At 46.5% G+C, this 14460-nt stretch overlaps 1 protein-coding gene and 1 long non-coding RNA gene across 3 annotated transcripts; one reads left to right on the forward strand and one right to left on the reverse strand.

Annotated features, from left to right (window-relative positions):
* The first annotated feature begins 1535 nt into the window (after window positions 1-1535).
* On the forward strand, window positions 1536-13238 carry LOC104934753 (rap guanine nucleotide exchange factor 1-like). Its single transcript, XM_027284378.1, has 23 exons — window positions 1536-1780; window positions 2706-2839; window positions 3475-3686; window positions 3770-3926; window positions 4054-4304; window positions 6971-7085; window positions 7162-7222; window positions 7451-7576; window positions 7832-7990; window positions 8140-8369; window positions 8605-8654; window positions 8926-9067; window positions 9260-9332; window positions 9428-9512; window positions 10277-10369; window positions 10492-10680; window positions 10754-10838; window positions 10924-11018; window positions 11437-11515; window positions 11611-11712; window positions 11795-11892; window positions 12256-12396; window positions 12794-13238. Exons 1-23 carry the CDS (start codon window positions 1753-1755, stop codon window positions 12927-12929), a joined length of 2841 nt encoding a protein of 946 aa, XP_027140179.1. The 5' UTR covers window positions 1536-1752; the 3' UTR covers window positions 12930-13238.
* On the reverse strand, window positions 5828-6611 carry LOC113746911 (uncharacterized). Of its 2 annotated transcripts, XR_003463213.1 has the most exons (4): window positions 6586-6611; window positions 6116-6310; window positions 6059-6071; window positions 5828-5856 (listed from the first exon to the last, which is right to left on the reverse strand). It is a non-coding gene; the product is annotated as an uncharacterized LOC113746911 (long non-coding RNA). The 2 variants fall into 2 exon arrangements; XR_003463214.1 differs by lacking the exons at window positions 5828-5856; window positions 6059-6071 and adding an exon at window positions 5865-5919.
* Window positions 13239-14460: the final 1222 nt, after the last annotated feature.

Raw genomic sequence — 14460 nt, forward strand, 5'->3', positions numbered from 1 at the left:
ACTCTCTACTGCTATCATTGAAACATTATCATAAAAACTACAAACATCCTCCTGCTCATGGAGGAAACACAAAAAATTACTTTCTAAACCTTTAAAGAGGCAGTGACCTCATAATGACAAAATGTTTCATATCATTTTGAAAATAATTAAAACAAAATAATTATTTTATCAAAGAACTTCTTTTAAATTTGTTCAGTTATAGAAGTCAGCAGAGCAGCATGTGACTAGAATCAACCAATCAGAGAGACTCATTGTGCTGATGTGTGGAAATGTTATGATGAATCTGAGACATGATTTATTTGGTTTTAGTGTTGTAGTGTATTTTCGGTGGTGATGCTGATGTTTGAAGAGAAGTTCCGCCGACACCGTCTTAGTTGTATAACAAGTTTATTACAACAAGTTCAGTATCGTAACAAGTAGAAACTACTTGGAGAGCTCCTGGCCGAATGATGAGAGACTCTCCCGACCTATGCCGGAGAAGCCTTTATATAGGTTATTTTGTGCCCCCCCATGACATGCAGTAACAAGAGCCCCTGGCAAACATACAATGAAGTTACTTAAGACCAAAAAACAGAAAGATAATAAACAGTCCTTTCCCAGGAAAAAACCCCTATAGGCTTGACCTTTGACCCGACTCCTCATCAATGCATCTAAAGAGATCTACGAGGCTCCGGCCTGTCTGACCTCTCGGTCAGATAGCCTCTGCCCCAGGAGTGGACAGGACATCAGCCTGTGACTACACAGGTATTGTAGAATAACCCCCCAGTTGAAATAGTCTCTGGCTCCAGGAGTGGTCTAAAGAAGTCTAACCCCCCAGTTGATTAGTCTCTGGCTCCAGGAGTGGTCTTAAAGAAGTCTTTCCGTCAGGGCTCCGGACTGGCTGGGTCATATGACCCCTAGGTCAATAGCCTTGGTTTGTGACCAAACAGGTATCTTACAATAAAGCACATGTCTACACAAGCCTCAGCATTAATATAAGACTATGCTAAGACTATGCATCTATGTTCAGACACCACAGTGTTTCTGCTGTGAATACCCCTCCCCTCACGCTCTCTTTAGTGTAAAAGTCTCAATGTAGTTCCAGAGTTTAGTTTGTCTGTAGAAACATGGAAGTTCAACATGGATCGGCTCAGCAATGAAGGTTATTATTGTGATGTGACATGGAGACTTTGTGATCAAACCTGTGATGTCTGCCTCCATTCAGCAGGTGGTGCTGCAGCACAACACACTTACCTATGGTCTGTTTCTAACCCTGACAGCATCCTCTTCCTCTTCGGGGTGAGGACTGACAGACAGACAGAAAGAGGAAGAAGAGAAGGAGGAAGAAAAACAGAGAGAGAGACAGGACAGATAGAGACGGGACAAAGAGAGAGAGACAGGAGAAAGAGACTGACAGAACAGAGAGAGTGACAGGACAGAGAGAGAGAGAGACAGGACAAAGAGAGAGAGAGAGACATGACAGAGAGAGAGACAGGACAGATAGAGAGACAGGACAGATAGAGACAAGACAAAGAGAGAAAGACAGGACCAAGAGAGCGACAGAACAGAGAGAGAGACACAGGACAAAGAGAGAGAGACAGGACAAAGAGAGAGACACTAAACCGAAACATTTAAAGACAGCAAGAAAGAGATAAAGAGACAGGAAGAGAGAGAGACAGCTGAATAACATGAGTTCACATCAAACTGTCTCTCTGCTCGCCTGATTCTCAACCAGCTGTCTGTGTGTGTGTGTGTGTGTGTCCACCTGCAGACATGTCCTCCCGGGCTGACAGTAAGACAGGTAAGCTCCTCTTCTTTCTCTCCTCTGTCTGTCTCAGATGCTAACTGTTAACCACCAGATGCTAAAAACAACCATTTCCTGTCAGTTTGAATTTGAACTGAGATGCTTTTATTTTATAGTTTTTGATGATGATGATGATGGTGTTGATGTGATGATTGTTCTGGAGTTTTCTGTCCTGAGGTAACACGAGGTCCCGTGTGGGCCTCGAGGTCCCGTGTGCGCCTCGAGGTCCCGTGTGGCCCTTGAGGTCCTCAGCAGTATTAGTTGTTTGGCTTTGGTTGGGAACAGTAGGTGCCAGTCTATCTCAACACTGTGGTGTCCAGGGTCACAGAGACCTGTTTCTGCCTTCATAGACATAATAGATAGCTTGTTGTTGACGGTCCAATCTGCGTAAACAGACATCTGTGTCTCCAGACTAGAACATGCTGACAATAACACCTCCATGGGTAAAGACATTCTCTGTGACTCATTCTGGGCGTGTAGTATTTGTGCTGTTATCTTGGGGTTTAAAGTCGATCCACCAGGATGAGTTGGGCAGAATGTGAGACCGACTCAGGCACTTCTGATGAACTTTGAGAGTGTCTCTAATTCTCCTTGATCAAGTGTCAATAAATAATACAGCATAAGACATCAGAGGCTCCTGAACACTTTCTGAACTCCTGACCTTTGACTTCAGCAACTTCTCCACAACAGTGATGATGATGATGATGTTTGAACTTTAGTTTCATCAGGCTTCATTGATAAATATATAATTTATAAATATAATTGGGTATCATCAGCATAATGATGACAGTTAATGGAGTGGTTCTAATAATGTTGCCTGAAGGAAGTGTATGTAAGCAGAATGGAACTGGTCCTAGCATTCATCGTTAACATGAACCGGACCAGTCCGGTTCCTGACTGATGCTGTCCTCTTCCCGTCCAGCCTCTCAGTTTGCGTCTCTGACCCTGAAGCTGAAGGACAAACTCCACTCGCAGAAGACGAGACGCTTTGATCGAATCAAACACACCCAGTCACAGAGGCTCAAACCACCCGACCTGAACCTGCAGGAGGACAAGGTACACAAACAAACACACCCCTAATGTATTTTTACAGAGATAGGGAGCGCTGTTCACCGTCAGTCTCTCTACTCGTCTCACTGACTCATTCAGTCACTTCCTTTAAACTCTGACCCGAGGGCTCAGGTCAGGTTCTGTGTTGCTGTTAGCTGCTAGTTTATTGGTCAGGCAGGTTCCAGAATCACCTGGATTAGACGCTCTGCCATGTTGTGAGTTTAATTACCAACAAGAATAATTAAGTTAATATTACAAGATAGTGTGCAGACCAAGCTGCAGTTCCTCTTATCATCCACTGGAGGCTTGCTTCAGAAGTGAGTCAGTCTCCAAAGGTCCCCATGTTCAAATGTCCAACTGAGGGTGAATTTTTATAGAACTCACCTGTTCAAATTATAATAAGGCTCACCTGAATCACCTGATTGACAGGTGAATGTTGTTACAGATGGCTTGTTTGACTTAACCAGGTGTCATCCGTCTCATGAGAACCAGATTAAGAACTGAACTCCAACAACACTGTAGCCTACATTTCCCATAATACCTCTGTCACCTCCAGTCTGTAACATGTATGTTAGCTGTCTGATGACATCATGATGACCTCACAGCAGTCAGAGTGCTCATGGGAAATGTTGTTGTGTCAGTCGGTGTGTGTGTTAGCAGAACAGCAGCGGGCTGTCGTCAGCTCTCTGCAGTACTTCAAAGCTCTGGTGGATCGGCTCGGTCTGGACCGACCCGGCGTGGACAAACCGGTGCTGAACCAGTCTGTGGTGGGCGGGCTGCTGGGCGGGGCCTCCAGCGGCATCCTGGAGGCGGTCCAGACTCTGGTCCAGCTGGAGCCTCACCTGCACAGCAGGTAGGTGACACCTGTTTGGACCCTGAGCAGAACCAGACCCCACCTCCTGTCTCCTGACCTGTACCTGTCTGTCCTCTCTGCAGTAAGACCATCACTTCCTGTCTCACCCGTCTCTACCAGTCTGTGGCTCAGCTGATTCAATGGGTCGATCAGGTGATGCTGCAAGGCGTCACCCATGACGACAAAGTGTCCACAGCCAGCGTTACCACGGTGATCAGGGCAGTGCTGGACGGGGTCAAGGTGAGGACATGAGGACAGGGTCTCCTGTCTGTCTTCTCTTGTCTGTCTTCTCCTGTCTGTCCTCACCTATTTGTCCTTACCTGTCTGTCCTCTCCTGTTTGTCCTCACCTGTCTGTCTGTCCTTCAGGAACTGGTCCGATTGGCTGCAGAGAGACAAAATAGCCCTGCCCCCGTGTCTCCTGTCCAATCACAGCCTACCGTGGGACAGTCAGGAGGACCTGACAACCAGGACAGAACCTGTCGGAGATCAGGAGCCTCTGCAGAGGAGGAGGTGAAGGAGGTGAAGGATGTGAAGGTGGAGACAGTTTCAGCTCCTCCTAAACCTCCAATGCCGTTCACAGAGCCCCTCCCACAGCTGTCCTCTCCAGGTGGGCTGAGGTGAGTCAGAACCAGAACAGAGGTCTCAGAGGCTGTGCTCAAAGCTGGTCCACTCTGGCTGCTGAGCCCGGTTCTGTTAGCATGCTAACGGCAGATTCAGATAGCAACAGTTAATTAGCAGTTAGCTACTTTAGCAAGTGGTTATGCTAAAGCTATGTGTCCATCATAAAGTGTGTAAATCACAGAGAGGACATGAGAGGACATGAGAGGACATCAGAAGACCTCAGAGGACAATAGAGGACATTAGAGGACACATGAGAAGACATGAGAGAACATGAGAGAGGACATTAGAGGACATGAGAAGACATGAGAGGACATTAGAGAACACATGAGAATACATGAGAGGACATGAGAGAGGACATTAGAGGACATGGGAAGACATGAGAGGACATTAGAGGACACATGAGAAGACATGGGAGATCATGAGAGAGGACATTAGAGGACATCAGAGGACATTAGAGGACGGGAAGACATCAAAGGACATCAGTGGACATGAGAGGGAAAAGCGGCAAATAAATTGTTTATAAAATCTGATCCAGTTTCATCAAAATCACTGAATAAAGTTCTAAAGTTGCTTTTGGACTTTAATCAGTGAGGCCCGGTCCACATTGAGGCCCGGTCCACAGTGAGGCCTGTGCTGCAGCTCAGAGCTTGTTGGCATCAAACAGGCGACAGTTTCAGTCTGAACAGAAACAGATCTGTGGACGAAACAGGAAGTAGAACGACTGAAGACACCACACGCACACACATCCTCCTCTCTACCTCCATCTGTACACTTCCTGTCTGCGTTGAACGACAGAAAGAAGAAGAAGAAGTGAGACAGACAGTTTCAGATCCAGCAGGTCATGTGACCGCCCAACAAAGATGGAGGCTGAGAGCTTCAGACAGTTAGCTTCATGTTAGGAAGCAGAGGGTGAGGCGACCTTCAGAGGACACACTGGACCGTCCTGAGTTCAGAGTGTGTGGATATGAACATACAAACGTGTAAACGTTGTATATAATAATAATAATAATAATAATAATAATAATAATAATGTAAAACATAAATGTGACATTCAGTTGTGATGTCAAGCGTCTGTAACTGTGACGGACGTCCAGCGTCCGCAGATCATCATGAAATCAGCTGATCATGATTTACGGTGTGTGTGTTGTGTGTGTGTGTTGGTTGTGTGTGTGTGTGTGTGTGTGTGTGTGTGTGGTGTGTGTGTGTGTGTGTGTGTTGGACAGGAGTCTCAGCGACTCTCACTGTGACACTTTGTTTACATCGTCTTATAAATCCTGCAAACAACACAGAGAGCAACAACATGGAGCTGTTTGTAGTCCATCAACCAACTTTGTAATTAACAACACAGATCACCATCTGACAGTCTAAACACTTCTCCTAACTCCTCGTCACCCTCTCTCCTTACAACCTTTCCCTCCCTCCTCCCTCGTCACACTCTCCTACAAACTTCTCGTCCCTTTCGTTACAACCTTTCCTCGTCACTTTCGTTTACAACCTTTCCTCGTCACCTCTCCTTACAAACCTTTCCTCGTCACCTTTCGTTACAACCTTCCTCGCATCTCTCCTTACAACCTTTCCTCATCACCTCTCCTTACAACCTTTCCTCGTCACCTCTCTTACAACCTTCCTCGTCACCTCTTCTTACACCTTTACTCACTCTCCTTACACCTTTCCTCCTCCATCACCTCTCCTTACACCCTTCCTCGTCACCTCGTCTTACAACCTTTCCATCCGCACCTCTCCTTACAACCTTTCCTCGTCACCTGTCGTACACCTTCCCTACTCGTTAACCTTTCCTCCTCGTAACCTCTCCTTACAACCTTTCCTCGTCACCTTTCGTTACAACCTTTCCTCGTCATCTCTCCTTACAACCTTTCCTCATCACCTCTCCTTACAACCTTTCCTCGTCACCTCTTCTTACAACCTTTCCTCGTCATCTCTCCTTACAACCTTTCCTCATCACCTCTCCTTACACCCTTTCCTCGTCACCTCTCCTTACAACCTTTCCCTTCACCTCCTCTCTACACCTTTCCTCGTCACTCTCCTACAATCTTTACTCGTCACCTTTCGTTACAACCTTTCCGTCACCTCCTCTTACAACCTTCCTCGTCACCTCTCCTTACAACCTTTTCCTCGTCACCTCTCCTTCAATCTTTACTCGCACTTTCCGTTACACCTTCCTCGTCACCTCTCTACAACCTTTTCCTCGTCACCTCTCCTTACAACCTTTCCTCGTCACCTCTCCTTACAATCTTTACTCGTCACCTTCGTTACAACCTTTCCTCGTCACCTCTCCTTACAACCTTTCCTCTCGACCTCCCTTACAAACCTTTCTTCTCCTTCTTCTTCGTTACCTCTCTCTTACAACCTTTCCCTCGTTACCTTCTCCTACAACCGTTCCTTCGGCACCGCTCCTTACAACCTTTCCTCGTCACCTCTCCTTACAACCTTTCCTCGTCACCTTTCGTTACAACCTTTCCTCGTCACCTCTCCTTACAACCTTTCCTCGTCACCTCTCCTTACAACCTTTCCTCATCATCTCTCCTTACAACCTTTCCTCGTTATTTCACAAACAGGAAGTTGAGTCTTCAGCTGCAGAAAGTGATTAGAGTTCTTTCAAGATAAAACTGTCTCTCTCTCTCTCTGCCTGTCTCTCTCTCAGTCCTCCAGCTCTGCCGCCTAAAAAACGTAACTCATCGTCAGGCCCCGCCCCCTGCAGGGTTGCCATAGTAGCGCCAATGAAACGAGAGCCTGATGCTGACGGACAGGTGGAACAGGTAACAGTGACACTTCACACACTGGACCAGTACTTATACTCTGAGTGAAAGTACTCAGTTACTTTCTGTGTTTCAGGACGATGACTGGTCGAAGCGCTTCTCGTCTTCTTCTGCAGAGTCTGAGAGCACACACTGTGGTAACACACACACACACACACTTACATTTCCAGTCAGCAGCGGGTTAGGGGTGACATCACTTCCTGTCAGTTGACAGAAACAGGAAGTAGTGTGTTGTCTCTTCCTGTGTGCTTTGCAGTGACTCTCCGCTGCCCCCTGGTGTCAGCTGACCAACATGAACATGTGACACGCGTGTGTTTATTCTGTTTGACGTGTTGGTCTGACGTCAATCTGTGTTTGTCTCTCAGAGGACGATCCAGACTACGACTTCCTCCATACCGACCTGTCCTCCTCTGAGACTCTTCCTCCTCTTCCTCCTCACTCCTCCTCACTGCCGCCCACCCTGCCGGAGAAGAGGCGCCGCAGCGCGACAGGTGAGGACACACCCGAAGACCTAGTCTCTGTGATGACCCACAGACTGTCTTAAACCTGGACGTAGACTCTCTGCCTGTCTGTCTCTCTGCCTGTCTGTCTCTCTGTCTGTCTGTCTCTCTGCCTATCTGTCTCTGTCTCTCTCTCTGCCTGTCTGTCTCTCTGCCTGTCTGTCTCTGTCTCTCTGTCTGTCTCTCTGCCTGTCTGTCTCTGTCTCTCTGCCTGTCTGTCTCTGACTCTGATGTTCTGACCTACAGGAGTAACAAACTCTGAGGCCTCCCCTTCATTTGGATTTGACTCCACCCTTCAGGGAGAGAGCTCCACCCACTGTGATGATGTCACTGGCCTTGACCAATCACTGTCTCCATTGTCACCGAGCAAGACACCCCCTCCCCTCCCCGAGAAGAAACGACACAGTGAGTAAAAACATGGAGGCCGACACCCAGAAATATCATGTACCTGTCTGTCTGTCTGTCTGTCTGTCTGTCTGTCTGTCTGTCTGTCTCACCTGTCAGTCTTACCTGTCTGTCTGTCTCACCTGCCTGTCTCACCTGTCTGTCTTCAGTCCATCAGTACCTTCAGTTCTGCTCGTCGTACAGCGCTCCCTCGGCAGCCATGTTCTACTCACGACCTTTGACCTCCAGTCAGCGCCACAGCAGCAGGCAGCGGCAGGTTGAGACCACGTACCAGCTCAAACACACTCACCTGGAAACATACCTGGACTCAGACCTGGACCCGCCCTCTTCACCTGAGCTGCTTCCTGTTCCAGTTCTACCACCAAAGAAGAGACAACAGGTACAGACCCGAGACACAGACAGGTGATGTCATCTGAGCGCTAAGCTAGGCCAGCAGACAGGATGTGTCGGTACACCTGATACTGATCTTTACCTGAACCCGACCTGAGGAGTTCAGGCTGAGAGCCGGGCCAGCTGGCAACAGAACCAGGACCAGCTAACAGGACTGTTAGCTTCACAGCTAACTGAGCTAACAGCAGCTCTCACCTGTTCTCACCTGTTTGTGTTGTCTTCAGGATCCAGGTGAACCCGACAGTCAGTCTGAAGAGAACCATCCAACAGACAGGTGAGACACACCAACACACACCAACACACACCAACACACACACCAACACACACCAACACACACCGACACACACACTGACACACACTGACACAGACCAACACACACCAACACACATCAACACAGACTAACACACACCAACACACACCAAAACACACATAACACACACTAACACATACATCAACACACACCAACACACACATCAACAAATATTAATTATCACAGTCAGTGACATGGTCTGGTCTGGTCTGTTCTGGTCTGGTCTGGTCTGCAGGTCTCAGGATCTCCAGCAGGAGGCAGACCAGGACCAGGACCATGTGGAGCAGCAAGAGCAGCAGGTGGAGCATGAGGAGCAAGAGGAGGTGTTACTGACCTACCAGCAGGAGATCCTCCACAGAATCACAATGAAAACTGAGGTAGGTCCTGATTCTGATCTCTGACCTCTGACCGTGTTCCAACCTTGTTCAGGTCATGAGGACTTCTTGATTTTAAGGTTAAACGAGAAGGTTCTAAAGGTCTTCCTGCCTGTCTCTCTGTCTGTCTGTCTGTCTCTGTCCTCTGTTTGTTTATCTGTCTGTCTGTCTGTTTGTGACCTCCGTCTGTCTCAGGAGGAGGACGGTCCGGACGTGAAAGCAGCGTCTCCTGAGATCTTATTGGTCTACGCCACAGAGAGCGACAGCGGTGAGTCCACACACAGATACAGAGCTCAGGTTCTGAAGTTCTGCTGGTGGTTATGTTGGATCCTGATGGTCTCTACATGTGTGTGTGTCCAACAGAACAGGGTCTGTACCGTGAAGCCTTCCTCTCGACCTACAGGACCTTCATCAGCCCCAATGATGTCATCAGTAAACTCCAGCACAGATATCCTCTGAGAGACGTGACATCACATGACATCATGTTACATCACGTCATCAAAAGCTTCTCGTATCAGCTGCACTTTTTAGTTTGCTAAGTTTGAGGTGACCTCAATGACCCACAGGTGACCTCAATGACCCACAGGTGTCCTTAATGACCCACAGGTGTCCTTGACCCACAGGTGACCACAATGACCCACAAGTGTCCTTAATAACCCACAGGTGTCCTTAATGATCCACAAGTGACCGCAATGACCCACAGGTGACCTTAATGATCCACAAGTGACCTCAATGACCCACAGGTGTCCTTAATGACCCACAGGTGACCTCAATGACCCACAGGTGTCCTTAATGACCCGCAGGGGACCTCAATGACCCACAGGTGTCCTTGATGACCCACAAGTGACCTCAATGACCCACAGGTGTCCTTAATGACCCACAGGGGACCTCAATGACCCACAGGTGTCCTTGATGACCCACAGGTGTCCTTGATGATCCACAAGTGACCTCAATGACCCACAGGTGTCCTTAATGACCCACAGGTGACCTCAATGACCCACAGGGGACCTCAATTACCCACAGGTGTCCTTGACGACCCACAGGTGCGTCTCGCAGAAACATCTTCAACAAAGAAGTCCAGTTGATACGAGAACCTTCAACAGAACCTCTGACATGAAGACTTAAGATGTGTCCGGGTACTCTCTATCTCATTTGTTCCTCTCACCTGTTCTCAGACCTGTTTGTTTCACATGAACTCTTTAACATGCACACGTACAGACACCTGTGTGAAGGGCATGACCCTGCACACCTCACAGCTGCCAAGAAGACATTTCACCTGTTGGTCACGGTGGTAGATGAGCTATGGTGAGACACACACACTCACCTGAGCCATTCAGAGGCTTTGTTTTGAACCTTTGGTTGTTGATGCTGAATGTTCAGGTGTCCTGCAGCACAGGTGTGATGATGATATTGTCATATGTGTGCAGTGCGATTGAGCTGGACTCTGATTTGCTGCTGCTGCTGATGGACCTGGTGTTCAGCCTTCTGATTGGTGGAGAGCTCGGACCGGCCCACCAGTTGCGCTCAAACATCCTGTCCAAGATGGAGCAAAGGTGGAAGCTGGTTGTCTCTCCTCAGTCACTCCGCCCCCTCGCAGCCAGGGGTGTGGCTGCCAGGTAAGCTCTGACCTGTGACCTCTGACCTCTTGATGATTGACAGTTCTCTCGTTAACTCAGACATCTCTTTCAGACCTGGAACTCTGCTAGACTTCAGAAGCCAGGACTTAGCAGAACAACTGACCCTACTGGACTCTGAGCTCTTCTACAAGATTGAGGTACACCTGTCTGTCTGTCTGTCTGTCTGTCTGTCTGTCTCACCTGTCTGTGTGTCTTAACTGTCTGTCTGTCTCACCTGTCTAGCTTCCAGAGGTCTTGCTGTGGTCTAAAGAGCAGAATGAGGAAAAGAGTCCAAACCTGACTCAGTTCACTCAGCACTTCAACAACGTCTCTTTCTGGTAAACTCAACACACTCAACGTCACACTTTGTCTTCATGGTGACAATAAACGATGATGTCAGAGTTTTGTAGGTCAGGTTAGCATCACTGCAAGAAAACGCAAACTAAAGCATGCTAGGCTAGCTAAGTAAACTGATTTTCAGATCCAGGGAGCGAGGACTAGAGCTGGTGTTGTGCCAGAACTGGAGCTGGGAGAGCAGGCAATGTAACCGGGCTCAGAGTTTAGTGTGATGACATTTCAACAACCTCATGTTAGTGACAGCCTCTTTTAAGACACATAAAACATTTATTAACATGTTTTATGTGGTATCAAACAAACATTCAAACAACTTGCTGACCGCCGACAGAACCTGAAATCACCTGGTCTGATGCAGACTGAGGTCTGACAGGAGTCGATAACACCTGTGTGTGATTTCAGGGTTCGCTCTGTCATCATTCTTCAGGATAAACCTCAGGACAGAGAGAAACTACTGCTCAAGTTCCTGAAGACCATGAAGGTAACACACAGATGGAGGGTGGGGCATGTCATTAACATGGTATTAACATGAGCAGTAGTACACTCACCTGTCTGTAACACACTGTTTTCCTGCAGCACCTGCGGAAGCTGAACAACTTTAACTCGTACCTGTCCATCCTGTCAGCGCTGGACTCTGCCCCCCTGCGACGCCTCGACTGGCAGAGAAGCACCTCTGAGGTCAGTGTGTCTGATTAATTAATTGTCTTTAATGGATATGTAATAATTAATTAATATATTAATGAGCTGTTTCTATTTTTAGGCTCTGGAGGAGTACAGCTCTTTGATTGACAGCTCATCGTCTTTCAGAGCTTACAGAGCAGCTCTGGCTGAAGTGGAACCTCCCTGTATACCCTACCTGTATGTTAATACCCCTGTACCCCGCTCTGTATACCCTACCTGTATGTTAATACCCCTGTACCCCGCTCTGTATACCCTACCTGTATGTTAATACCCCTGTACCCCTCTCTGTATACCCTACCTGTATGTTAATACCCCTGTACCCCGCTCCGTATACCCTACCTGTATGGTAATACCCCTGTACCCCGCTCCGTATACCCTACCTGTATGGTAATACCCCTGTACCCCGCTCCGTATACCCTACCTGTATGTTAATACCCCTGTACCCCTCTCTGTATACCCTACCTGTGTCTTAATACCCCTATACCCCACTCCTTTTAACCCTACCTGTCTCCCTCACTCCTGAATCTGTCTGTCTATCAGGGGTTTGATCCTTCAGGACCTGACCTTCGTCCACCTGGGGAATCCTGACACGTTGATGACATCACAAGGTTCAAAAGTCAACTTCTCTAAACGCTGGCAGCAGTTCAACATCCTGGACACACTGAGGAGCTACCAGCAAGTGTCAGTTACCTGTAGTTACCTTTAGTTACCTGTATTTACCTGTAGTTACCTGTAGTTACCTTTAGTAACCCGTAGTTACCTTTATTTACCTATAGTCAGTTACCTGTATTTACCTGTAGTTACCTGTAGTTACATTTAGTTACCTGTAGTTACCTTTAGTAACCCGTAGTTACCTTTATTTACCTATAGTCAGTTACCTGTATTTACCTGTAGTTACCTGTAGTTACATGTAGTTACATTTAGTTACCTGTAGTTACCTTTAGTAACCCGTAGTTACCTTTATTTACCTATAGTCAGTTACCTCTACTTACCTGTAGTTACCATAGTATTAGTAGTACCCATGTAGTAGTACTGCAGTACTCTCTGAAGTAATATGTGTCTCTGTCTCTCTTTGCAGTCATTACTCTCTGCAGCCTAATGATGACATCACTTCCTTCTTTAATGACTTCAGCGATCACCTGGCAGAGGAGGCGCTGTGGGAACTCTCTCTCAGGCTCCGCCCACGAAATGCCCCACGAGCCATTCAGAGATGATGGGCCGAACCAGGCCAAACCAGGCCAGAACTAAGTGAACCTGTGCTAGTTCAATGCTAACAGGTTGAACTGGGCTACACTGGTGCTAATGAGTTAGAGGTAGCTCACACACTGGGCTAAACACAGCTAATAGTGTGCTAACATGCTCATCTGGACTGTTCCTATGTTCCATTTTGTACAGAGGTTAGCCTTGGGCTAGCGGAGGCTAGCTGAGGTTAGCCAGGTGTGTGTGTAGTCCAGGTGTGTGTGTAGTCCAGGTGTGTATGTCCCAACACTGTTCCAATAAACATCAGTGCTCAGTGCTTTGTTTTTCCTGTCATCTGATTGGTCAATGGTCTCTGTCATAAATATTTAAATACATTTTATGTAAATCATGTTTGATCATTGACACACGTGACTGTGAGGTCATGTACGTCAAGTACGGCACACTGAACACAAAAAGCACCATAGACATATATACGTTGCATTGAGCGCTGAATCGTACGTCGACGTCGCCGCCATTTTGGATGTGGCAAAGTAGAGCGCAACCCTTAAGTTGTGGCAACAAACGGAAAAAGCTGTGCAAAAGTATTCTTTACCAAGGTTTTTAACTTGGAAACACACACACAGACTGCAATTGTATAGCTGTATAGATATGTATGTTCATCAATGCCCCCCATGTATATATGTTCATCAATGTGCACCCCCCTCCGTGTGTATTTTTGATATATTCACACTGTTTATACTGCTATATCTACACTGTGAATATCTTTTTTTATTTATACTGTTTATATTAGCTGTATTTCCTTTTAGATTTTAGATTTCCTTTTAGTATTTCCTTTTCTGTGCTTATTGCTGTCTGTAGCAGGGATATATATATATATACGATTGATCAAAATCAGTTAAATGTAAAAGTTAAATGTAAACGTTAGTGCTCTTTATTCAGAAAACCCTCATGTCACATCTACATTTCAGGATCTGGTTATTATAGACACATATTAAATGTTAAATATAAATATTTCAATATTTATCATCACAGTAATATACACAGACATATAACACATAGACAATATATTACACAGACATATAACTATAACACATAGACATAATACACACAGACATATATACACAGACATATACACATAGACATATATACACAGACATACACATATACATAATACACAGACATATACACATAGACATAAACACAGACAATATACATAGACGCCTCATTGAGCAGGTTGGTCCGTTGCTTGTGACGTTACGCGTCCGCCATATTGGATGTGGCAGATCTGCCCCTAAAACTAATAAAAGGAAATGGACTGAACTTCATAAAAAAGCGCCTTTCTACAAAGTTCTTTAAGTTAATGTCTCTTATACACCATTCACACACACACTAAATACTGGGAAACAAACAGGCACAAAACAACGTATGTAACTTTTAAAGTGATGATTATAAATGTTTACTATTAGTAAGCACCAAACCAACGTATGTATTTTTCTAATGCTGAGTGTTTACAGCTACTAATGTGTGTAAAACTGTTACTGTGAT

This window comes from Larimichthys crocea, chromosome XI, assembly GCF_000972845.2.
Source record: "Larimichthys crocea isolate SSNF chromosome XI, L_crocea_2.0, whole genome shotgun sequence".
Lineage (NCBI taxonomy): Eukaryota > Metazoa > Chordata > Actinopteri > Sciaenidae > Larimichthys > Larimichthys crocea.

Coding starts and splice junctions, on each gene's coding strand:
- LOC104934753 (XM_027284378.1), top strand. CDS start 1,753: ATGTCCTCCCGGGCTGACAGTAAGACAG. Junction 7,086..7,161: donor CTGACGGACAGGTGGAACAG/GTAACAGTGACA, acceptor TCTGTGTTTCAG/GACGATGACTGGTCGAAGCG. Junction 11,019..11,436: donor TTCAACAACGTCTCTTTCTG/GTAAACTCAACA, acceptor GTGTGATTTCAG/GGTTCGCTCTGTCATCATTC.